The following is a 27,290-nucleotide window of genomic DNA, read 5'->3' as shown; positions in this document are numbered from 1 at the left end:
CTATGACGTAGTACATACAGAAAATAAAAGACAAAAATTAAACCTGATGCCATCCCTGGAAATCGTAAACAATCTGATTTTCTAATGAACGATCAATCAGAACTTGACCTCTCACCATTTATAATGAATATTCGATAAAACCTTTCGTGTTAACATGACCACCATCGACTTTTTTTTTAATACGGACCTATCTTTTTTATTACAGATATTGATAAAGTAATAAATTCACAATCCAAGGGTTTATCATATTTGATATTTTTCGCAAATTATGATTTGTTTGTCAATGCAAATAAACAATATGGTAGCTCCAAGATGGTGGACAAAATTTGTGATTATGGTCTGATTAGAATCAATTTCAGGGTAGGAAATTACAAACCGACGTGTTTTTGCATTTTTTTCAGAAAACATGTGTTTTGAAGATATTCGATCTGTTTCCTTTCGGTGCCCTAACCTGTATGATCTCGTTAGATGATTTTTGGACAATTTTCCTGTACGAACTCGAATCGAACCAAAGCGCTGCCGAAACAGCCCAAAAAATCAACGAGGCATTTGACAATGATAGTCCCGTGGGTTGGGCTACCTATCGGGCGCATCCCCAGGTGGCGGATAGGGGAATGGCCAGGGAACTGGAGGCCCTGTCCGGGAAGCCAATGGTGCCTTACGGAAGGGTGCGCCGGAGTCCTGGTCAGTAGCAGAAATAAGTAGGGTGAGGAGAACTAAAACCCTTCAAAAGCCTTTGCAAAACATGCCACCGTGGACCAGCCTACCCAAGCTAAGGTGAAAGGAATCGTGCCGTCAGCTGAATGGTCGCAGGGTGATATGCGGTCACGAACGATCCCCTTGGGGTAGTTGGCGAAACCTCATTGCAATCAGCCTATCTCTGGTAATGCGGGGCTCTGCCAGAGGTGACTAACTCTTTCCCTGCTACTCGTGGGAACACACTTGCATGAAACAACAGAAACAACAGAAACAAAAACCAATCCCGAGGCTGGACAGAAGTGCTCACCTCAATTCAAGGCGGTGGCTGGGGATGAACAGAAATGTCCACCCCAATCTACCGCTTGGAATGAGGCTGGACATAGCAGATCACCTCCAACAGCAAGGGCACTTCCTGCGGCGGGCGCCAAGAGCTCCGCCTTGAATAAAGGCAAGGAACCGGCTGCCCCTGCAGAAAAGCTCCCTCACTTGTGCACCTCCACGGAGGGAACCCCAAGAAGGTTAAAGAAGCCGCATAACTACAATAATATCGCTGCACCTTCCAAAACCTTCGCGGAGGCCACCGTGAGGCACCTCTAGGTTGCCAAAGAAAGTGTGTGTTCGGCGAGTCTTGGCCTACACCTGCCAATATAAAGGAGATGTCTCCTAGTGACCTGTTCACCTTTCTGGAAAGGACAGGATGGAAGATGACCTAGGAGGACAACTCCTCGGGAGGATGTAAAATGGGTCACATGTGGCCCATGTGTGCTGTGAGTCTACACTTACCCTCCCTACTATACAGATACCAGTAATATCAGATTGACAATGATACTGTTAATGAACTAACTGCTCGATGTTGGTTTGCAAAATTTCGTGTCGAAGATGAGCTTCGAAGTGGTCGACCTACAGTAATTCTGGGCGAGAATTTGAGGAGCCTGGTGGAGACTGACCCATCACAAATGGTGCGTGCGATGGCGGAAAAAATGGGCGTCGGTTCACATGTGGTTTTTGATGATTTAAAACGTATTGGGAAGGCCAAGAAGCTTGAAAAGTGGATGTCCCACTATTCAAATGATTAACAGAAAATGTCTAATTTCGGGGACGGTTCTTTTTTGGATCGTCACGTGTGATGAAAAGTGTACCCTCTACAACAGGGAACGTTCTGGACAGTGGTTGGAAAATGATGAGCTATCCAGTCACTTCCCGAAGGCGAGCTCTATTGTGAGGAAATCGAAGAAATGTAACGAATGTAGTGTCAGCTGCAGCCGGCAGTGGTCAACAAAAGAATAGGTCCGATGCTGCTTCACAACAACGCCCTTCTATACATTTCACAAATCACCATTCGAAAATGAAAAGAATTGGGCTTCTTTTTCGCTCTCGTCAACCGACTACCATCGTTTCAAGCACTTCGATAACTTTCTCAGCGGTGCAACCTTCACCAATCAGGACCACGCAAAAACGGCCTTCGTCGACTTCATCGAATCCCGATAACCACATTTTGCATGCGGATAAAATTGATCTAGTTGCGTTACATTGGCAAAAGTGCACTGCTTCAAATGACGCATATTTCGATAGAATTGAATAAGTATTCACTGAGGTAAATTTTCAGTGAGATATTACAGTTCAAAGTAGACTAAATGTGCAAAAGTTTTGAAACAACCCAATAATAGACCGATCTCTAGCGCTGTAAATTGTCGGCCGATATTTTTTTCTGATATCTACTTGATCCAGTTCTTTGAAATTTTTTGTGACAGTTGGATATCAATTGTACAGAACTTGCGTTCCTCATGACAGCGTTAAACACATGTTCGAAAGCTTTCCGTGAGCTAGAATCGTCTGCCATTCTATTCTGTTCAAGGCAGATGTATGTCAATCGTTTGAATTTTACATAAATGTAGCAGCTTCAATTTTTAAAATGTTGCGGAGTATCAGAGTGGAATTGGGAAAATAATTCTTTCCTTCATGTTTCAAATGATTGATGATGATAGAGCCATTAATGAATCCAAAATGTGTTCCTGAAACTGCGATGAAAATCTAGAATTGTTGATTCGTATTATCAATCATAATAATTAAGAATTAGATTTACGATTCTACTAAAAAACGATTGAACAAATATTTCCACCATGGTAAATAGTCTCATCCAGAAAAATACCTTTGACGTCAGTTCCTTGGCAATAAAACAATTCGGCGAACAACATACTTCAATGTTTATTGCATTGCAGTTTGGTTTATATTTTTAAAGCCTCTGAATTTTTTAAGAAAATTTCGTATATTCTTGAATTGTTACTACTGAAAGACAATCATCGTAATCGCGAATTTTGGGGAACCAAATATTTTGTTGACGACCCATAAAATGATAATCCAAGCGATAGTTTTGGTATCAGTTTTTTATTTCGGTAACTAATCATCTTGCTCATAAATTAATTGGAGGATTACTTTGTAGTGATCTGTATCTGTAACAGTTACATCACGGTACTTGTGTAACGACGGTACGTCATCTTTTGCTATATTTGAACGCTGTTGTTTTCTATTCAAGGTGTCAAGGGCGTTCGTAGCTGTTTTAAACTTGTTTGAGTACAAACATTATGAATCGAATATTACTTAATAGTTTTTTAGTTAGAACGTTACCACATCTCAGTAAAAATCAATTAATGAATGAGTTAACCGAAATCACGTTTCTTATAGTCAAAACTTCATTGCACAACAGAAAACACAAAATGAAAATTTCTGGCGGGTTCGAGGAGTTGGAGAGGAGTCTCATCTCATTCATGAAGTGCTATTTTACTTCAAAAATATTTGTATAGAACTGACCGATACTTGATGAAAAGCCATATTAAAAAACTAATCAATAGAGTTTGTTTCATGATTTTCACTATGAAGGGTTTTACAAAAACCGCTACACGTATTTCTCCATACAATAGCTTCCTCAAGCATAAATTGCTTATGTTTGAGGAAGATATCGTATAGCGAAACACGTGTAGTAGTTTTTGTAGAACCCTTTAAGGTGCGTATTCACCAAAAAAGCGAACAAGAGCAAACAACAGTGAACGAGCATTCTGCATCAATAATCGTCTGGTGAGTACGAGCTAGCGAGCGAGCGAACGTATGCTTGTTCGCGTTCAGAAAAGATCGAGAAGAAGGCGGTACATCAAAGAAAATACTTTTCGCAGTCGTTCACTCTTGTTCGCTCGTGCTCGCTTTTTTGGTGAATACGCACCTTTATAGTGAAAATCATACAATAAACTGTATCGATTAGTTTTTTACAAAAATATTTATTGACAATGATTTCAAAAGATATTTCATGTCAGATCTACACTTAATATACTTTACCAAAATTAGTTTTAACTGCCACAAATATATATATATATATATATATATATATATATATATATATATATATATATATATATATATATATATATATATATAATATATTATATATATAATCAATCGCTTCAAAAACACTTCACTAACTTTCTTCAGAAGTTTTTGATAATTACTTTTCCATATTCTCTGTTTAACTATCACTGTCGTCATTTAAATCAATAATAATGAATTCATTTCCACGAATAATATGGAAGTGTCCAATGATAGTCTTTTTCAACTAAATTTATTTTTGTATTCCTTTTCTGCCAGTCTTCTTCGGTAATCTTAGATACTTCTTCTTAAATTAGCTCTATTACCTTCATATCAAATTTTGGAAAATTATTTTCACGCCTGATGCTTTGTTCCAATTTTCCCCAAATCAACTCGATGGGATAGAAAACACAAAAAATGGGGGAAAGTCTCAGTATGGTGTGCCCATACTTTTCAGCAATACTCTCGAGGGCATACACTTTTTCAAATGTTTTTGTCTGTAAAACTTCAAGTAGTTGGTTTTTGGTGAAGTGATCTTCAAAATACAAATTGTTATCCATTAAAAAATGTATTCCATTTTCCCTCGAATGTTTATTCGGTACTTTGATGAGCTGTCGCGAATGATAGGAAGCGTTGTCGAAAACTATTACCCTATTCGCATTCAAATTTGGGATCAATGTGTTTTCAAACCGTTTCTCGAAAATATTAGTATCCGTGTTCTTATGATGGTCAACATTGCAGTCCTCAAGTTTTTTCCACATAATTTCAAAGAACCTATCCTTTACTTCCTCTTCGATGCACAGTGATTAGTCGCGATCCTTTGTTTGAAAGCATGTTAGGCATACTCATTCTTGAGCCATCAGTCCACTCTTTCTTAACTATGTCGGGAGTGTCATATAAAGTTCCGTCCAAACTGGAAATTTGCCGTTGTTCTTGTCTATATTCAGTTATTTGTTATGCAATTCCACTATTCTTCTGCTTTCCTTTACTGCTTGACGTTTGTTTATTATTTTAAATCTAAATCCTAGTTTCTTTATTCAATTCTGAAGAGTTTTGTCACAGCAGCTAACGTTATGGCCGGAATTATTCAATTCATTCCTTATGATTTCAGTTGTAGGAAACTCATTGCTTTTGTAACAATCGTATATTGTTTTCAATGTTTTTATTAGATGAACATTCAAAGGTTTTGGAAATCCTGTATCACATCGCGGCTTGCGTTCATAAGGTTTGTTTTTGACTATTTTACGTATAGTTGAAAAAGGAATTACGGTCAAATCTGATGTTGCTTGTAACAGTTTGTTTCCCTCGAAACCAAACTTGAGATATAGATTCTTATATACATTGAAACATACTGTCTGTGTTTCAATATTCAAATGCATCCGAATCTTATTCACTGGTATCTATTTTTCGCATTGTTCACCATCGCTATTGGAATCACTACACTGGAAAAAGACTGCGTTGTTATCACACTCGTTATTACTATTAGTACTTGTCCAAGGACGCCACATTCTCAACAGTTAACAAAAATTTTGAGTAATTATAACTGCACCAATATCGAATTTCAACACTCAAATTGGCGAACAGTTTCTGAACTGAACACGACGGCAATAACCATTCCCGCATTCCCCGATTTCTATTCGTAACCGTAACATGACTTCAAATTTAATTTTATGACTCTTCAGCCAATCATAAATCTCGGTTAGTAAAAATTATCCAATACAAACCGCCAAGTTTATAGTCCACGTGGACCAGTTCGCTGCCGGTTCATTTGTATGTATTGGTTTTTTTGACCTTTAAGATTGCCACTAACTTTAAGAATGCACAATATCGTTTACTTCGACCATGAAATAAATGATGAATAAGTACGTTCATCATAAACCAATACTATTGGACAAAAAGTTATTCCTTTTCAGTACCTAGAGTAGTCAACGCTATATCATCAGATATCCATAAATAATTTATATAATCAAATTATTCAAAAGAAAAATTCGTTGTGAAATATTATGTAATCTTTGGTATTTTATACAGGGTTATCGTTCATAGTTCATATGATTTAGAATGTTGAAAACTTTCGAAGAAAATGTCAGATTGTGCTAGTTCTGGAGTAATTCGATTGAAAGCTGAGTCATTCATGTGTACAAACTGGAAATACAGTGCAGGCCCAAATAGTCTACTTCATTTTATCTTTTGAATGGAACAAAATATCAAGGTCAGACAAAATTTACGTGAAAATGTATCATTTCCAATATTTTGAATAGAAAGACAGCAGTGTTGCATCACTAGCCGCTTAGAGGGCACTACCAACTTTTTGGTGTGAAACCAATTGCTGGCGTGGCAAAGGATCGCCATGCGAAAGCGACTGTGCGATTCTCTCCTCACTGGTTCGGCGTTACGCTCTCGCCACACTGACTACGGATACCTATAGTGTATGCAGTTGTGTTTACTACAGTATACATACATAACTTGTGTTTCACTGAATAAATAATTTTTAAAATTAAAATATGTCTGACAATAATAATTCAGGAAGTGAAATAAAGCAGCCGCCTGCAAAGAAAGCAGAATCTGTAAGTTAATTAAATTTTTATAATCAAAGTATGTATTTATCTGTGGATTGGACCCCGGTATATTTGATCTATCTCAAGGGTCAGTGAATGTAAAATCTAATCTCTCTCTAATGTACACAATTTTTGTAGCATATAATATTTTCAAATTAATTACTAATTATTTTCAATTTCATGTTTATGAGAAATACTGCACTGAAACACTAGCTTGAAGAATAAATTTCATAAGGATTGACAAAATTGTATTTTAAAATCAGCTGATAGCGAGTAGCACACGAATTTTTTTTTAATTTGTTATTAAAAGGACAATCAAAAAATGAATTATTTAATATGTTTCCAATGATGGTGAAATTTATATGTGAAAATTTTTTATTATGTTAGGAATCACACGTTGGAAAGTAATCCGGTAACACTATCCGTAGCAGCCTCACGAAAACCAGGCCACCAAACGCGGACTGCGATTCCAAGAATTGCATTTACCGGATACCCTTTGAGTGCGGAAAATCCTATATTGGTGAAACTAAGAGGTCATTGAATGTTCGCATTGCTGAGCACAAGAAACACACACAGCGAGGGGAAACCAACAAATCAGGAATAGCAGACCATGTTTGGACCCATCAACACAACATCGAGTGGTCCCAAGCTGAGATCTTGCACAGAGAGGAACATTGGTTAGGGAGAAAATTCAAGGAAACCGCATACATGTTTGTTTGAAGGTGATTGACAATGTTTCATGATGAATTTCACTAGTTCGGACTTCCATTGTCTAATATGTAAAATGATTTGAAATCCCTGAAACAACTGAAAAAGAAGAATTAAAAATAAATAGCTGAAAATAACAATTATATTAAGCATACATGTCCAACAACGTATTTAGCCAAGCCAGCGTAGAAATACGCAACATATGGAAACCCATCATCAAGCGAAAACTGGCCAACTCCCGCCAAACGGTAATCTTCCACGGAACCAGTGAAGCGGAAAATGGAAAGCGGGGATAAGTAAAAGTACTCGAACGACCTATAAATCTCTCGTAGGAATCAGTCCAGTCATCACCCGAAGACGATTGTAGATACTAATAATCGAAACGTCGTGAACTAACGTGACTTGGAATCTCTCAACTTTTTATTTTTATTTTCATCTTTAATTTCTTTTTTTAATTATTTTTGTTCAATTGTGGTATTTTTACTTGTATTTGATTTCATTATTATTTCATTTCAGATTTTTTTCATAGAACCTATAAATGTGTTGAGGATACATTTTGATACTTCTATACTCTATGCTCCTATACATCTAAGCAACAGGGTGCTCAAAAACATTATCATGCATAGTGCACGTGATCTCCTAGACAAGGCTGCTTGTATAGAGTCACAGTAAGGAACGACCTTAATTTTATTTATTTTTTCAAGATGCGGCAGGGTGTAGGAACATTTTTTAGGTGGAGTGCAGGGACACAAATTAGAAGTTTCTTCAGGCGGATCAGTTCTTGACATTTTGAAAATTTTAAACGTTAAAATACCGTATATATACACACCACAGGCGTTAAAAAGTAACTGACCACTCCGACACTGTAGCGATATACATGAAACAATGAATTCCGCCACCCGATTGCAGTTGAATCTGATTGGCCAGCGTGAGGAGGTTTGTTTATTTCACCCAATAGATGCAAATGTGCGTGATGATCATGCTCTGATCACGTTTGGGTTACTTTTTCGTTAGATGGATATACTGCGATTTTTCTCTCGTCATGTAACCTATATGAAGATAAGACAAATTTTGTACTGCTACACTGGTATCATAGTAAAAATCAACCCGTGAGTCCAGTCCCACTGATTTCATTAATAAATTCACAATGTTCTCGGTGACCTCGAAACGAAGTGCGGAGCCAATTTTATTCTTTCACCATAGGCGTGCGCTCATATGAAATCGAGATTTAAAGATACTATAGATTTTGTGGTAAGTTACTAATAAAAACAACAAAAACTAAAAACAATAGTATCAACAGCGAATAAACTAAACGCAAAATCAATTTCCGACCGTTTATTATAACTAATCCGATGCCCGTGGGACGTCGAATCCTTCGATATTACAGCACTGAATGCGTTGGATGAGAATCTCATCCTATGAGCGGTTGAAGGTCCCTGGCCATTCGGGCGGATCACGTGGTAAGATAGCCTACTGGTTGAATTATTCTACTGTGCTGTTATATTGATATATTCGTTATGTTATTGAGTGCTCATTGGTCATTCATTTCAAAAAATATTACAATACTTCAGTAGACAATCAAAATTTGCATATTCAGAATAATATCACTTTCAGCCTTTATAATTCAGACAGTGGGTAAATATTACTGTTGTTATCTTTATGTTGTAAAAAAGATATTTAATAAATGCAACCAAGTTGTATGACGAGAGCAAGGAAGATAGTTTATGAGTTATGTTGATGATTTGTTTCTTATAGTGATTGTTATTTATTGAGGTTTTCTAACTGAGGTCTCGTGATATTGCGGCGGAATAAGTATATTATGATAAGTAAGCTTTTTCAAAACCAAGTGAGGTGAAATGTATATTTGATTTATAGAAGAGATAAAATATTATGTCATATCATTAGTATGTCGACTACTTTGTAATATTAGATAAAGAAACCAACTTGCATCCAATCAAAATGGTCGTATAATAAAAATTGGATAGAACCGGTTGATATTGAATAAAAATCTATTCCAACACCAAGTGATACAATTTATTGATTAACGGAAAAACAGATTTTAAACAGATTTAAACTGTGGGATCAAAACCTGATGAGTATTCATATAGACTGTCGAATATGGTATCCAGACATTTTAGACGTTTTATTTTTTGGATAACAATTTGCTCAAGTATTCACGTCAACATCGATGAAAATAAACTTATCAGACTCCATTGATGCTGAAAACGATGTACCTCTTTCTCAATTCTAGACGGGTGTAAAGAAGACAGAAATGGCTCTTGGGCGTAAAAAAGCATTTTCCATCAGTTTTTGTTATTGAGGACCCAATTATGTAGTATTGGATTCTCAGTTTATTGAAACGTACCATTTGGAGAAAGAAATCATAAATTTTATTTTGGATAAACTGCATTGCAGACATCTCGAAGCGAATACTATTTTGCATCGGGTATACTTCTATGTATTCATTTTCTTCATGATAGGTATGTTGTTCTTTCGGCATTTGTTATCATTGTGTCAGTCTAAATTTTGGTTATTCGTTTGATTATTGACATTTCATGAATTGGCTTCTATTGATTTCCAGAAAACGTGTGCAACTATTGAGCAACTGTTTTGAATTTTCAGGCATTTTGGTTTCTAGGCGTTCTGAGAGATTTTTCAAAATCGTACTCCAGTCCACATCTCCTGTCTAAACGTACATCGTAAATGATGACTAGGTTTTTTCATTATAATTTGAAATAAAAACAAAAAATCATTTGTTCATCCCAGATCAATAGTTCCGTGGAATTTTTGTCTTCATTTTGTGAATTTACTTCATTCGTTTGAGGGATTCAACTGTTTCGTTCGCCAAATCGATTGAAAACTGAGGAAACTGATAATTGTCAAGGCTCAGATCATATTATTCAGAGATACTGTATAGGAGATAATCGTCTAATTATAAGAGATATTTTTGAAAAGCATACATTTTAGCTGAAGTTGAACTCTGAAAAATAGACGAGAATCAAGGTATTCCAAAAATTTTCCTCAATACGTAGAAATATTTTCATTAGACTTCCTCATTTTACTCTAGATTCTAGATAATGAGTTTTTTTTCAGGTAAATGAATGAAACTTATTATTCTATTCATGCGTTCTATCAATTTCTTTACTTTTTCTTATCTGGGTAATATCCGGTATAAAATGAAAAAATTATTTCTGTATATCATATTTTTTCTGAAATATAGAATAAACAAAATGATTCATCGTCACCAAGTGATTATCTTCCTCTTGAAGATGATCACTTGGTGATTGAAACACGTGCCGAGGAGTTAAAAAGAGGTTTGGTGTTGGGATAAAACTCCAACAATATTCTCCTACGCCTTTGCCATCTTTAGGTTTATTTCATTGACTGTTTTGATAGATAAATATTCTGTTTTGATAGGTTATAATTTTTTACAGAGCCCTCTTATTATTTTCTTAATAACATTTCTTGCTTATTGAGTCTTAATAAAATATTTATGAGCAATTATCTCTTTTTAAATTTTGATTTTTCACTCAATAGTCAGTAAGTAGAAATTGATATCAAAATTTGAGAACATTGGTTTTTTATCACCAGAAAAAAATAATTTCTCGATTATACATCTAATAGTAACCATTCTGAAATAACAAAAGAAAAGTCAAGAAAAGGAAACAATTATTGTCTAATAGGTACTCTTCGAAATATTACTAGTTGTTGCCCGCGTCTTCGCCCGCATATAATTTGGTTTGTCACATTAAGTTTCGTGACAGACCATTCAAAACAAATATTTACAATTTTTTTTTTATTAACCCAAAACTTCAGGATTTCAACTCAAAAACTGACAAAATTCGATACAATCTTTTGAACCCCCATTTCCCCTCCTTGGGGTGGACATTGCTGATCACCTTCCTTGATGCTCATTTACACCATACAAAGAACCTACCTACATATTTCAAGATTTTTGGGTTCAATAGCTTCGGCTGTACGTTGATGTAAGAGCAGGCAATAGCAATTTATATTTTTACTTTAAAAATACAGTAACTAAAAAAATATGCAACTGCACAATAGCTACGAGGATCGAATTATGTTACCTATAAAGAAATTCGCAAAACTAGCACAACCGTCAACGACGTCTGCCCTCACGCTTCTGCCCGCGTTCTGGTCGCGTTCTCGGCGATGGCGCTTATCTATATTGAATACTCGAAACGAAAATTGTATCAATTTTTATAAGAATTTGACAGATATTCTAAAATTGCATTGTAAAAAAAATATCCAATTCAATTGTATTTATGCCACATATATGCATACAGGTTGTAACATAAGTACGTTAAAATATTAAAGTGCCGTATTCCTGAGACACTTTTAATAAAAAAAGTCTATATGAATTTGTGTCCGAAAATGCTTCGTTCCGGAGATACGGGGTGTTGAAATTGAATATTTTTGTTCGCTTTTTGAAAATAACCCTTGCAAGAAATAAGTCATTCGCACGAAATTCGGTACCCAGTGTTTTTTTAAGTGGGAAATCATAATTCCGCATTAATTTTCATGTAACATCTAGAGAGCGCTGCGTACGCTGTCATTATTTATTTCAAATTGCCCTAACAGTAAACTTTCGGTACTTTTCATGAAAAACCCGAATTCCCACACCCTTTCCAAGTAAAAAAGGTACACTTTCTCAATATCCTCAACAACGCTGGAGGTGATCGTTTTCGAGATATTTACAATTTTCTATATCGATACATATTACTTAGCTCCTAGGGCGCTAAGTGAAGTTGCTGAGAACATTACAAAAACTAAGTATACTTTTTCCTATGAAATGTTCAACGAAGAATGATTCGTTTTCGAAATACAAATTGTTGAAAATTTTTAAAACATGGTAGGTTTTTGTCATAAGTTTTTTGCAATTTTAGTTATTTTCATCAAATTTTATACGCAGTGTACCCGTACAGACCTTCTAAACTGAGCATTATCGAACTGTTTATTCAATCCAATTCAAAAAAATTTGTCAGGTTTAATTATTCAATTAGAAAGTGCTACATTTCGGAGTTTGTAAGAAAATAACTTAGAGAAGTACTATGTTATTTATTAGGAAAATAAACAAATAAAAATTGAACGAAACAACTATTACAACAACTGTTCAAAGTGACGACCCCCAACAATAATACAAGCATCTGCTCTCCTCATCAAAGAATTCCGCACCCGTTGAAAAATGCCCGGAGTCAGGGCCGTCGCCATAGGGGGAATTGGGGGGGAGCCTCCTCCCCTGCTTTTTCGACTTGGGAAAAAGTTGGGAAATTTTGGGCCGTGAAAAAATGGTAAAAATGATAGTAAAACAATGAATACAATTTAAAAAAATAAAAATGAGAGAAAAGAAAGGGAGAAGTAATAAGAAAAAGGAAAGAACCCAGAGAAGGTTGGGATTTCTCGACATGCATAACTTAGAGATCCCATACTTTGAAATTCTGAGTTGTTTGAAAACTTCAAAAAGTTTAATTTCTCCCAAGTAACAGAACACTCCTAAACAGTCCACAAATTTTGAAGTGACAATTTTAAAAAATCCCCAACTTTTCGCTGTTGCTGTCTTGGAAATGAATTTGCGTTATCGCATGTGGGTTATCTTCCGCCCAGATGTGGTTGTTATGGAAGTTCATGATACCATTTCTTGAAAAATTTGCCTCATCTGTGAAGAGGATTTTCGATAAAGTTGGCGAATGTTGTCCTAATTATCTTTGAAGCCATTGAGCAAATTCGATACGTGATTGGAAATCACGTAGCGTAAGTGCCTGGACACGCTGAATATGGTAAGAATATAATTGCTGTTCCTTTAAAATTCTGTAAACTGTTATGTGACTCACATTTAAAGTTTGACTAATTGTAGTCCGTGGTCGTCCTACTGCAGAATTTGTTTCAAAGCTACCAGATTCAGAAAGTCGCCGGAAAAGATTCGCAAATGTCGCTGCACAAGGAGTCACGCGTTGGGAATACCTTTCCTGATAGATGCGTCTGGCCTCGCTTGAATTTCCGTCAGCCAAGCCGTATGCAAAAACCATATCAGCCTTTCCATCATTCGTAAAGTCGGGCATGGTACCAAAAAATCACTTTATAAACTTTTATTTTTATAAACAAACTTTCATAGCCTACTCGATTTAATTAACTTAATTTGCAAGCGGAGAGTGACACAAATTATTGAAATCAAATTTGACTATAAAGAAATATGCATCGATATAGAAAATTGTAAATTTCCCGAAAAAGATCACCTCCATCGTTGTTGAGGAAGTGTATCTTTTTTACTTGGAAAAGGTGTGTGAATTAGGTTTTTTCATGAAAAGTACCAAAAGTTTACTGCCAAAAAATTTAGGGCAATTTGAAATAAATAATGACAGCGTACGCAGCGCCCTCTAGATGTTACATGAAAATTAATAAGAAATTATGATTTCCCCCGTCAAAAAAACTCCGGGTACCGAATTTCGTGCAAATAACTTATTTTTTGCAAGTTATTTTCAAAAAGCGAACAAAAAAATTTCAACACCCCATATCTCCGAAACAGAATTTTCGGACACAAGTTCATATAGACTTTTCTTCTTAAAATTGTCTCAGGAATACGTCACTCGAATATTTTAACGTACTTATGTTACACCCTGTATGTTTTCACCTAAATCCGTTCAGTCTTTCAGGCGTGAAAGCCACAAACATACATACACACATCCATCCTCACAAACTCTCACATTTATATTAGAATAAAATAGATTCAGTTATACTTGAGTTCGTTACAATGGGGTTAATATTCGAAAACTTTGGATACAGCTTGTTTATATGTACAATCCAATACAATTATTTCACCAAAGCACATGCAGATGCATTTATGAAGGTTATGAATTGATATGCAAAATGCTGGTATTTTTGATGATAAATAGGTATATGACATCGGGTATTATCAATGTCAAATCGATATTTACATTTGTACTCCAAATACTTCTCTGTATTGCAAAATTTCTGAAATATAATTACTAAATTATTCCGTATTTTATAGGTGAAAATTTATATCAAAATTTTGTTATACAAAAGTTTATACTATTCAGTATATTTTCAGGTGGACTTTGTTTGATCCTCATTGAATTTATGCCGATTTTACAGAAGTGATAATTTCATTTATCATGTGAGTAATGAATAATGAACTACTGTGGATGCCTAATGTTCATAATTTTTTGACACTATACTATTTCCTTCTCAAGTTCTATATTCGAAAGGAAAATATTTTTTTATTTGAGTTGTTTTAGATGACTAATATAAGTAATCAAGAAATATTTCAATAACTGAATGAACTCATTTTGATTTGAATCCATCATCACCACTTAAATTATTTCTGACGAAAAATCTTTTTGGCTACATAAAAAAATAAAATAGTTTCCAAACAATTTTCATATGAAACTATTCCAGTTCAACGGCAAATTTGATCCATCCTGTGAAGGTCTCATATAATGAACGAAAAATACGTTGAAAGTTATATGTTTCATCAATTTCTCTTACTCTTTTATCACATTTACTATGGCTACATGAAAAAGAAAATAGTTTCCAAACAGTAACAATATAACCTTTCACTTATATGGAATGCTATTATCCTCAACAGTGGACTTCGAAGTTTCGGAGTAAGACACTTGTGTTATCACCTAATCAGCACTTTTTAGATAATATTACAAGATGAATCATTCACAAGATTACAACTCATGTAAAGCTGACAATAAGTGAAGACATTCATAGGCTTATTCGACTCAATTCCAGCCACAGGATTTTTTTTTAATTGAATTATGAGAGATTAGTTTCTTGAAAAAGTTTTTGGCCTTCCACCTCTCCATCTCCATAAAAAATACGTGGGTAACTTCCGAAGGAAGAAAGAAATCAATTAAGTTCACCATTAACTTTTCACAAAGATCTATACATACATTATGCATAGCAGTTACTTTCAAATGCAAACTGGAAGAAAAAAAGCCTTCTTGACATATCTACTTCCACATGAATTTCACGAAAAAAACTTTTTTGTTCAGTTTGTACTATAAACATTCGTTATGGTATTGAATCACATATCATTCATGCTGCAATACCGCACAATATAAAATATGAAAAAGTTACGAAATTAAATTTCACTTACATGGAAGTATATCATCGTCATTGGCGGACTTCGAAGTTTCGTAATATGACCCTTGTCTTATTATTATCTTATGTGATCTAATTCCAGCCATAGGTATTGAGAGGGGTATATTTTCAAGTAAGAATAGTTTTTGGGAAAAAAGTTTTTGGCTTTCACTTCTCCACCTCCATACAAAAAATTAGGAAGTATTCCCAAACGAAGGAAGGAAGCAGATACATTTGAAATTAATATATTACAGAAGTGAAGAAGAAACACCAAAACAATTTTTTTTTCTGAAAACTAATTTCTCCTGGAAAAAAACCCTTTCAATTCGATTATTTTTTCATTCATACGAATGTTGATATCATTCGTTAGTTCACTATCGGAATATATTGTTAGATGACTTTAATTTTGGTGTGTTTTAGCAAATACGTATTTAAGTAGAATTAGGGGACTACTACTTGGAATTCCTTATCAGTTCACTTACGATATTGACGACTCTGATGAATCATGAAAAGTCACTGGATGAAAACAATATCAGATATTTATAATTAGTGTAAACCTCTGTTTTGAAAAAACCTATAGATATATTGTGCTCTTACCAAAATTACACGATGTAATGAAAGGAAGGTTGTGTCTTACAAAAAAAAAGATTGGAATATAAATAAACTCATTTTGAGAAGTTTCCTTCGAAAATTTGCTCTAGCATGAAGAACTATGTATAACTACAACTAAATATATGATAATCACACTATAATTGAGCTAGGGCGTTTGTTGTCAGTGTAAGAAATTCAATAAGAATGATCGAAAGTTCACTAATACATTTTACGGTGAGATTGTAACTGCTGTCCAATCAGATTAATAATTCTAGTGGAGGTTTTACTAACTGAGATGAGCGAATGTATTCCCCAATTCACCAGTTGAAACATGTGAAAACAAGTCAAATTTATTAATATTATTCAGTAATCATTCTATAGTAAATGAATATGATTATCTGATAAGGATACAATTAGCAGAGTTATTCGAATCAATCCGATCGTTCATTAGATTTACGAGCGGGGTATGAAAAGTTTTCGAGCTCAACACGAAGATAGCAACACTCGTAAATAAAAGCTATTGAATTTCGTTGTTCATCTGTTAACAGTCAATCACCAAAGTTTCACACATTTTGGACGCGCAGTTGTTAGGTATAGTCGAAGTGAACGATATTGTGCACTCTTAAAGTTTGCGGCACTCTCAAAAGCCAAAAAGTGGACTGTAGACTTGGCGGTTCGCATTGGATAATTTTTACTAACCGAGTTTTATGACTGGCTGAAGAGTCATAAAATTAAATTTGAAGTCATATTACGGTGACGAGTTGAAATCGGGGAATGTGGGGATGATTATCGCCGTCGTGTTCAGTTCAGGAACTGATCGCGATTTGAGGGTTGAAATTCGATATTGGTGCAGTTATAATTACTTGAGATTTTTTTTTATCTGTTTGAAATGTGGCGTCCTTGGAAAAGTACTAATAGTAATAACGAGTGTGATAACAAAGTGGACTTTTCCACTGTAGTGATTCCAATAGCGATGGTGAACAATTCGAAAAAGAGATAACAGTGAATAAGATTCGGATGCATTTGAATATTGAAACACAGAGAGTATGATTGAATAGAACAGGCTGATACTTGATGAAAATCCATATCAAAAAACCAATCAATACAGTTTATTGTATGATTTTCACTATAGAGGGTTTTACGAAAACCGCGACACGTGTTTCGCTATACAATAGTCTCCACAAGCATAAACTGATAGTTACTTCTAAATTACAACCATTTTATACTCTAACCTAGTACCTACTCGTCTACCTAAATGATGAATCTACCTGAAAAGGTCAGGTATGAATTCATTAACAATATCAATAAATTTTTCGAAAGTATACCTGTAAATATACCTAACTAATTTACCTGCAAATAAACAGATTCAATAATGGCGAATTATTCAATTCAGTTAATGTTGAGAGTTTTTGAATTTGTTTATTTCCATACTCTCCAACAGGTTGAGTTTCAAACCTTTCTTCTGGAAATGAAGGATTTGTATTCATGGTTGAACTCATGTCCCTCTGAGATTAAATGACTGGCATATATGTGGAATTTATTTTTCCATTCTGGAAATTATATTTGTGTTCCTTTATGCGGGCTTTGAACGCTCTTCCAATTTGACCTATATAAAACATCGGACATAACCCACACGATAATTTATACACTTATATCTTTGTTATTCTTAATGTGCATGCCTAAGTTGTTGTTGGTTTTGAAAGCGATATTTGCACCTTTGTTGTGAAGAAAATCTAAAATATTTGTAGTGGGTTGGCCTAAGTAGGTTAAGGTTCTATAATTCTCATCCTCTTTCTATCGATTATCTTCATAACACCATTACAGAAGCATACTACGCATCATTACTTGACAACCTTGAGGCAGAACTATCGAAAGAGAAACGGCCACATTTGCAGAAAAAGGAAATTTTGTTTCACCAAGACAACGCACCGTCTCACACTTCAGCGGTTGCCATTGTCAAAATCCATGAATTACAGTTTGAACTGCTTGACCATCGTCAGATGAAGAGACAATCAGCTTCGTGTATAATTATTTTGCAGAGAAAAACGCCGAGTACTATTTGGACGGGTTACAGAGATGGGGGTATTGTGTGATAGACTACGTTGAAAGATAAAAAAAATCTAAAAAATTATCTTGTAGCTTTGTTAGGTCGAAAACGTTTTAGACCACCCACGTATTTCTCAGGCAATTCCTCCGAATGAAACAATTCCAATTCAACGACAAATTCGATTCATCCTATGAATGTCTCATAACGAAAACCCCATTAAGTTTTCTATCGATAGAAATTTCCATTGATGATTTGTAACGAAAAATACGTTCAAAGTTATATGTCGATGACATTAAAGTGAGTTTCACCGAAACGAATAGAAAGCCGTATAAGTTCTTGGATTTCATCAATTCTTCTCACCCTTTCATCATATTTACTATGGACATGGAAAAAATGATTATTGGAATCGACAATAATGGAAATTGATAAAAAACACGGTGTTTCGTAAACCGACATAAACGGATTTTATCATTCATCATTCTTCTATACATCCATATCAGCACGATCCACAGAATAGCGAATGTTCGTTTGTCTGTTCGTAAAAAGAGTGAGATCATCAATTATTATGATAACAATCTAATAGGTTCTTTACTTTTCGAACAAATTATACAGTCAAACTACGAAAAGTTCACCAGATTCTAGAAAACGAGGCGGAAAATTAAAGAACGTTAACATGCTTTGGCGGTTGGCAAATTTATTGAGATGTGAATGTGGCGTATAAAACCAAAAAATAATTTGAGAACGCATATTAAAAATAACAAAAACGAGAGTTTGGTTTGAAATTACGGAAGCGTAGAAGGGCCAAAGATTATTATTTGTTTATTCGATCCACCATAATTTCGACTAAAAAGTCGAGATTTCGACTTTTATCTCGTAATTTCGACTTTTATTTCGTAATTTCGACTTTTATCTCGTGATTTCGACTTTTATCTCGTATTTTCGACTTTTTTATCGTAATTTCAACTTTTATCTCGTAATTTCGACATTCATCTCGTAATTTCGACTTGAAAGTCATAATTTTGACTCAAAAGTTGAAATATGGTTCCTTGAGTGCATTATAATTTACTACGAGGTGATGTTAACAGGAGGTTCGTGAAATTGTTGTGTGATTGAAATTTCAATGGAAATGGTTGAAAGTGGGATCAACCTCAAGCGACCCTAAGGTTAGAAAAAATCACTAACTCTGAATCAATCAATAATTTCAACAATAATGTTGTGTCAATGATATTTCATTAAATTTTATCACACTATTTATTATTTCTCATCTTCACACTTGAAAAAAATTTGAAATTTTGAAGGTAATTCGAGGATATTTCTTAAAAGGAGGATGTCCCAGAACTTTACGAACTGATATGGGCACTGAAAATGAAGTAATGGAGAGGATACAAAAAGCCTTTCATGAAGTATTTACTGAATCAACAAATCGATCATGTTTTTTTGTATGGAAAAAGCATGCACAATCAAAGGATAGAATCTTGGTGGTCTATATTACGTAAATAAAATGCACAATACTGGATGAATTTATTTCAAACCCCAATTGAAGACAATTTATTTGATGCATCATTTTCGGACAAGTCTCTAGTTCAATTTTGTTTCATACCATTAGTACAAGTAAGAGATGAGCTGTTGTTAATAAAATTTTAATTATAATTTTTATTTCAGAGTGATCTTGATCAAGTATGTTTTGAATGGAGTATTCATAGAATACGGTGAACAAGGAATGCTATTGCTCCAGCAGGGAGACCAAGTATATTGTATGCGATGCCTTCCCTTTATAGAGTTACAGATCACCTTATCAATATTCCAACATTCACTTTTCGTCGGAGAGTACAAATCCCCGAACAGCCTGTGATGAAGATTTTTGTAAATTATTTTTGGAAAGTCGACTTTGGCCAAAATATTAGTTTCTCATCATAGTAAATCAATCTGATCAGTAATATCCTTACTTCGTTATCAAAACTTATCTAAAATTCAGTTTTTCACTACAACTGAAGAAATTTCTAGTAGAAATTCATTAACATTTCGAAAGAATACTTCTACACAATCATATCTTAATTGTCATGTAGAAACACAGTTTGCAATGGCAACCAAATAATACTGTCGGTATGTTCTTCGAAGAGATACAATGTTCATTTCTTAGGTATTTTGGGTTTTCTCTCCTCATTTCGAAAAATCGTAGAGATCTAATGACGCAAAAAAACTAACTGGCGCAGAATAGTTTCCGAAGGTTCAATCAAAAAATGAGTAGGCTTCGATTACTCAATGGAATCGGTTTCTGTCATATTTCTTCGTAAAAAACATACCACTATAAGAAGATTGGAGCACTGTCGAAATGATTTGAAAAGAGTGTCGAAATTTCGAGATAAAAGTCGAAATTACGAGATAAAAGTCGAAATTACGAGATGAAAGTTGAAATTATGAGATGAATGTCGAAATCAAGAGATTAAAGTCGAAATTACGAGATAAAAGTCAAAATTTCGAGATAAAAGTCGAAATTACGAAATAAAAGTCGAAATTACGAGATAAAAGTCGAAATTTCGACTTTTAAGTCGAAATTATGGTGGATCAAATAAACGAATAATCTTTGGCCCTTCTTTCTATGCTTCCGTATGAAATAGATGAGGAGTTTATAAATTGTCGTGTAGTTCATGTCCGATGTTTTACATTAGCCAAACTGGAAAAACATTCAACTGGTGAATTGCTCTTTTCAGGTAGTTAAATTTAGCTCAGAATTGATAATATGTTCGAAACGTATGAAATAGCTAAAAAGGCTTTTAGAGTTGTTATAATTTAGTAGTTTTTACTTTATTCAGCTCCAGGTAAATTCGTATGATTTCTCCTGATATAGTCTAAAATAAATGTATTTATTTACAATACAGTACAATGTATACATCTTCATACAATAATAATCTTGCTTCTTTCAAAATGGGGTAGCATACACCTGGCCGTATGTTGCCTGTTTTGTGCTTTTCCCACCACACTTGAAGAAGTATTCAACTTCTGTAATAACATTATTATATGCATTCAACAGCAGTGGTAGATAATAAAAAATACGAAGAATAATATAAATTTAGAAAATAGAAATTATAATAAAAAACTTGTAATCATAATTATGGTGATACGGCAGAGGAAGGGGCAGCGATCGGCGATGCAGGATTTTGAGGTGAGCCTTCAATTATTTGTTTTTTTAAAAATATTTTGAATGTCATCCGGTTCTCTTGAATGTGTTGCTTGTTTTGAATTTACTTAATTTCTAATTTTTTTTCAGGTGTGTTGAAAGAAGGTTGTATAGTTTGGGTCCGAAAAAGAAAACAAATCTTTGCGTATGACTTTTTTTAAAGAGGGGAATTTTGATATGCAAGTTTTCGTGAGCGATAAAACTAAATTTCTGAATGTTCAAGAACATCCATATCAAACAGTGGTAGCTGTATAAGGATCTAATGTTGAGTATTTTAGTTTCCCTGTATAGGTGTTCCGTTGGGAAACGTTTAGCTCTTTAAAATCTAATTTTTATTAACGAGTTTTGGGTTGTTTGTAGGCAATTAATGGCATTATTGAATGCTCCTCCCCACACAACAATACAATACCTGCGAATAGATTCTGCCAAGGAATTATGTAAAATTAATATATGTTTTCGAGAGGGTATTCCCCTGAGGGTGTAGAATTTGAACATGAGAAGTCTCACCATTTTCAAAACCTGGGAAATGTGTTCTTCCCACCTGAGATGTTGGTAAATACCTACGCCCAGCTATTTCATGGACTTTGCTTTTTCTATTTTTGGGCAGCTGCATGTCATATTCTTAGTGCAGTTGGGCATGTGTATTCTGAGTTTGTTGATGAAAGCACATAAATTTTGTCTTCTGCTTGAGGAAGCTATTATAGTTTTACCAGGTTCGATATGGATTTTCATCAAGTGTCAGCCAGTTTCATTCAACATTTGAAAGGTGGTCGAATTTTGTGAAACTGTTAACGAATGAATTATAGTTTTTTTACATCCCAGGTATATCATTACTTTTATTAGGTGATCAAAGTAACTTTTTGTTGATCCTCTACAAGACGTGAGCAAAATTAATTATTTGAAAAAGTTCCATCCATTCATTTCAAGAACAAAAAAAGTGTGATCAGTCATCCATGAATGAATTTCGTTTGGAAATGATCACTCCAATAAAAACTGAATCACGTAGGACACGAAGTTCAGTCACCAGAAATAACGTAACAAACAACTGGATGAGTGAGACCTTCAAAGAGCTTCACCTCCAAAAATCAGGCCATCGTGTACCAGTAGTTCCTTCTCAAATCAGTTAAGAATATGTCTGAACTGACACGATAGCACTCGAAACAGGCAGAAATATGATTCAAATCTTTCCATATCTGGTGGAAAAACCGCGAATAAAATTGATATTGTAGATTTTTGGTTTTTAGGAAAGAATACATACCCTTCACACATAACTCCTGAAAACCAAAATGACACTGCAAATATACCCACTATCACTGAAGAGTCCATTATTTTCGTAGAAGTCGTGTGTTAAGTGTTAATATTTTGCACTGATATATGCGCACTGATAAGAGCCTACTAAGATGGAGCAAGGTTAATCCCAGCTCTTATAGGTTGTAAATAATGACGACCAACTAAAAAACCGCACTTAATCAGGACTGGAACAATGATTTCTTATTCGAATTATTACCCTTTACTATTTCATTTCGCAATGATTACAATTGCGGTCAGTAAAGTCAGCATGGAATGCTAATTTTTCATTAATAAATTTATTCGAAGATCAAATTTGGCATCGATCGAGATGAAAAATAATTATGAAAAATGGTTTGTATTACCTGTCTACTTCGATTTGATAAAGTTGGAGTTATTTATTCCTCATTCATTCTAGCAATGCTCAACCCAGACGAATTTTCTTTAGGCAGATATTTTTTCACCATATACAACTAGGGGCATTGAAATGTGATGCAGACTTTTTTGGCTACGGTTTAAGACAACTTCACGAAACATCTATTTGTGTAAGTTACTTTGTTCCTAAAAATATAACATTATTATTACAACAAACAAGTAAACAGCCTCATCAGTGTAGTCTGCAACCAATCAATATTTGATTTTCACATTATGACACATTTGACTTTTTCGAAATTTTTCAATTATTTGTAGAAAACTATCATGACAAAATTAGATTCTTGAAAAATTTGAAAAAAAAATAAATTAATGAAAACTATTCACAAAAATGTTAATAATGTAAGTAAGGACTGCTCAATTTCATTCTTGTTAAACTTTTCTCCAAAATTTGCAACAATAAATTCATTATAACATTGGAATTGACAGTTCAAAAATAACTTTTCAAAACGCTGAAAGGTGGGAACTAGTTTCCTCCTTTTTATGAAAGAGGATGAAAGTTGCTATTGTGTTATTATTCAACTCAATCAACCAATTTCCAGGGCCGTAATTCAAAAGGTAATAATTCACACAATTATAATCAAATATTACGGAAATATTCCGAAATATAAAATTAAATTTACTTTCATATTTTCAATATGTCTGCGAATAAAGAAGATATAGGCAAAAAAATAATTTGGGATTGTTTGGTTTTTCTTGTATATCTCCAGAACCAGAAGAGCTATATTCGATTTTTTCACATCATTGAATAGGTCTCTGAAATACGCAACTTTGCCATCATTTAACCGACACTCTATCTCTTATCGTTTACAAGACCCCCAGTACATAAACGAATTTGAATAGCCCTGTATATAGACTATCCCTATATACAGAGTAGAATTTGAAGAACAAAACAACCCAATCTCAGTTCTGGGATAGCAAGTAAATATTGAATATCGGCATTATTAAAAAAGGTTTAATAATTCCGCTTGGAAATCAGATGCATGATGACCAAGCTGATAGGTGTAATGCCAGTTTCTGCCTGTGTAATATATTCCAGCTCTATATTTTCCCAAATTTCAGTTTTGTATCATCCATTACAGCCCATTGTATTTTCCCGCCTCAACCGGCTTATATTACTTATTATATTACTCTTGCCATACATGTCAAGTGGGTGCCCTTAGAATCTAGCAACAAGAGGTAGAAAGAGATTTCAAAAATCTGGTGGTTGGTGACAAAGTTTTCTTTTACACGACTGTTGTGATTTGTGGTTTCATATTTGATAAAATATTCAGTTACTGAAATATTATTTGAATTTCGATCAGCAAGTGTGTTTTTACCTATGACGAGTATTATTCCCAATCATGAAATTTTATTTCTAGGAATTCCTATTTATTTCATGTTCTTACAACCTCGGGATTTGCGACTGGAGATACTCTTACAGTTATCAATACGAGCAGGAAAAATTAGCGGTTTTCTGCTGTAACTTTCAGTCGCAGATACATTGCGGTTATGAAATCATTGATCATAAGAAACGTTTTTTGGTAAGAAAGATTTTTGGCTTTCTACTTCTCTAACTTCATACAAAAAATATGGGAATTTCCAGAAAAAGGAAAGAAGCAATTATTTTCAAAAAATTAACTCTATAGGTACAATGATGTGAAGATCATGCAAAGAAGTAACTTTCTGACACAAACTGAAAAAAAAGCCCTCTCTAAACAGCTATTTTCATGTAAATATTGAATTACACAGAAGAAAACAAATTCGAAACAAATACTTTCAGGTATATGAACACTGAATTATACGAAAAATTATATACATCAATTTAAGAAAGAAACAAAATCACAGATGCTTACTGCTTGGTGCTAATTTGAAACATTCAAAATTCAATGTATGGTAGTGTAATGGAATTGTTGACCATTGATCATTGACCAAAATAATGTTAAGAATATTAAGAGTTATAAGCAATTATATGATATATTATATTTTTCTCTTCTCTATCGTTTATATGATAGTATCATATCAATGATAATTATTTTCTTGCACTCACTGTATAATTTTTGGAGGGGATGGAAGATAACCTTTGGCTAACTCTTTTCTTTTTATGTATAAATGTATTTTTTATGCATAATAAACGATATTATTATTATTTTCAATAGTTTTTGAGATATTCGCAAAGACGATCCTCCTTTTATGCTTGATTGAATTAAAATTTTTGAATTATTTGTTACCACATCTTGGCAAAAATTGTACTCTGTGTGCAATTACAAATCGAACTATACCTCAATCATGATTTTCGATGAAGGGAACTGCAATCATGTGAAATGTCACTTGTGAATAAGCGTATGGATGTCGTAAATAATATCAGTACTGATTTTTGTCGGTGTTTTGAAAATTTGTTTTGTTGTCTTGTGTTGTTTTAAGTATGTGTTTCCACAATAATACCTCTCAGATTTTAAAACAGAAATCATACCAATGCTTCCACGTGCACATAAAAAACTACAGTTCAGTTTGAAAAATGTTACAACTTTTCCAATCGGAACCCGGGACAGTATAAATATTTCCATATGTGATACAACTATTTCACAATATCCAAAGTCATCAACCTCCGAAATCCTTTATCTCGAACTCTTTCATGGAAAAGAAGCTAAATACGTTGGATACGAATTCATTTATACAGCTGGATCAGCTTTAATTACGTTTACCTCAAAACATTATTTCTGCCAACCACCGACATGTACCATTTACACCGGAAAACTTTTTGCTATAGCAGAGGCTATTTCAAAAGCAAAAAAACTATGTTTAAACAGTTACATTTACTAATCCACTCAGTGCAATACGAGGAATCCAACAATTGTACCCAAAAAAACAAGTTAGAATGCATAAAAAAATAACTATACGAATAGTACCAGAGAAACAAACATTTTGAGACTGAATTAATTCCTTCTCACTTTGGCTATGAAATGGCACACCAAATAGTAAAACAAGCCCCAGAAAATGCAGAAGCCATGAAAGGCTCTTCAATCCCATATCAAGACTCCAAACGGGCTATAAAAGAAAAGTTCAGACGACACTGGTTCACAAGATGGGAGAACTATAATAACAAACTGAAATATATTGATTCAAACATAATCAAACACGTAGCAGAAGGAATGAGTATGAGACATCAAGTAATTTACTCCAGGTTACCAATAAGACATACCAAAATGCGCCACCAGCATATCTTCAAGAAATAAGAACCTGTTGATTGTGAATCCTGTGAACAGGAAACACATTTTGTCGGAATTCTCCGCCCCAGAACAACAAAGAAAATCCTGTGGACTATCAAATGACTTCCAAGAGAATCTACAGGAAAGTGAAATTAGTGACCTTATGCCCTGAAGCCAATTTGATACTGGAGAACAGTTTTCTCTCACAGACAAATCCCCAAATTTGGTGTTCTGTTGTTAGACTTTTGCATATCACTTTTTTTAGATATGACGGAAATAACTTTGCAATTATGTATCGTTAAATATGTGAGCCAGGGGGGAGGGGGCCAAGGTGAGTGAACAAAACTGAAAAAGCTTGAGTTGTAACGTATAGAGTGATTTTTCCCATTAGATTACGGTAACCCCACCCGGATAACCAAAGTTCTCACTGAAATATTTAGTTTATCAAAACTGAAAGCCTTTTTTTTGCATTTTCTTCAGTAAACTCATGAATTCTTCATAACGAATTAGGTCGAAGAAAAAAAATTACGACATTTGGAGAATGATGAATTTGTTGAGGAGAAAATAATTACATTTTTTGAGAGTAAGTTATTTCCTGAATTTGTGATTAATTTTTACATTATACATTTCGAGATGAACGAATAAAACCAGAAAACGATTAGGAGACTTACCTGAAATAGGCAATAATGATCAAGTAACATTGTTGTCTGAACATCATTTTTGCATACTTTTAGAATAAATGATAGCACAACACAAAACTGATGATAATAAACATGGTTGATTGCTACGCTGTACGAATACACCTATCAAACTTCCATTTCTTTATGAATGCTCATTTCGGTATTGCAGTCGTTAAAATACATTCGTTTCATTATTCGATATTTTCGTGACTATTGAAAGAGTACTTAGAAATTCTGGTCATTTTGAGATATCAAATGTATTGATTAATGTAACGGTTAGTAAAAATGGTTATGGTACGATTTCTGCCAAGTGACTAACAACTTTCAAGTCACCAAGCTCGAACGACGTGAAAACAATAGTCTCAATCATTGAATAATCGTGATCATGAATATAAAAAAAATCAATATTTATGTTCTTCAGAAAACAGCAATCTTTATTGAAATGTT

General features: G+C 34.1%; 1 protein-coding gene across 2 annotated transcripts in view; it reads right to left on the bottom strand.

The window, feature by feature from the left end:
* The window catches only part of LOC111517380 (cys-loop ligand-gated ion channel subunit), a 60,249-nt gene extending 33,255 nt beyond the window's left edge, over positions 1-26,994 (bottom strand). The window contains exon 1 of one of the 2 annotated variants that reach the window (XM_023173525.2): positions 26,835-26,994. In XM_023173525.2, coding sequence (XP_023029293.2) covers positions 26,835-26,881 — 47 coding nt within the window. In that variant the 5' untranslated portion in view covers positions 26,882-26,994. Of the gene's footprint in view, positions 1-22,514; positions 22,642-26,834 lie in introns of those variants that run through there. The other variant, XM_023173524.2, reaches the window with a different exon arrangement.
* Positions 26,995-27,290: the final 296 nt, after the last annotated feature.

This window comes from Leptinotarsa decemlineata, unplaced genomic scaffold (assembly GCF_025532065.1).
Source record: "Leptinotarsa decemlineata unplaced genomic scaffold, Ldec_3_MD MMD2_tig00026282_RagTag_RagTag, whole genome shotgun sequence".
In the NCBI taxonomy this organism is placed as follows: domain Eukaryota; kingdom Metazoa; phylum Arthropoda; class Insecta; order Coleoptera; family Chrysomelidae; genus Leptinotarsa; species Leptinotarsa decemlineata.
This window is presented reverse-complemented; position numbering and strand designations above follow the sequence as displayed.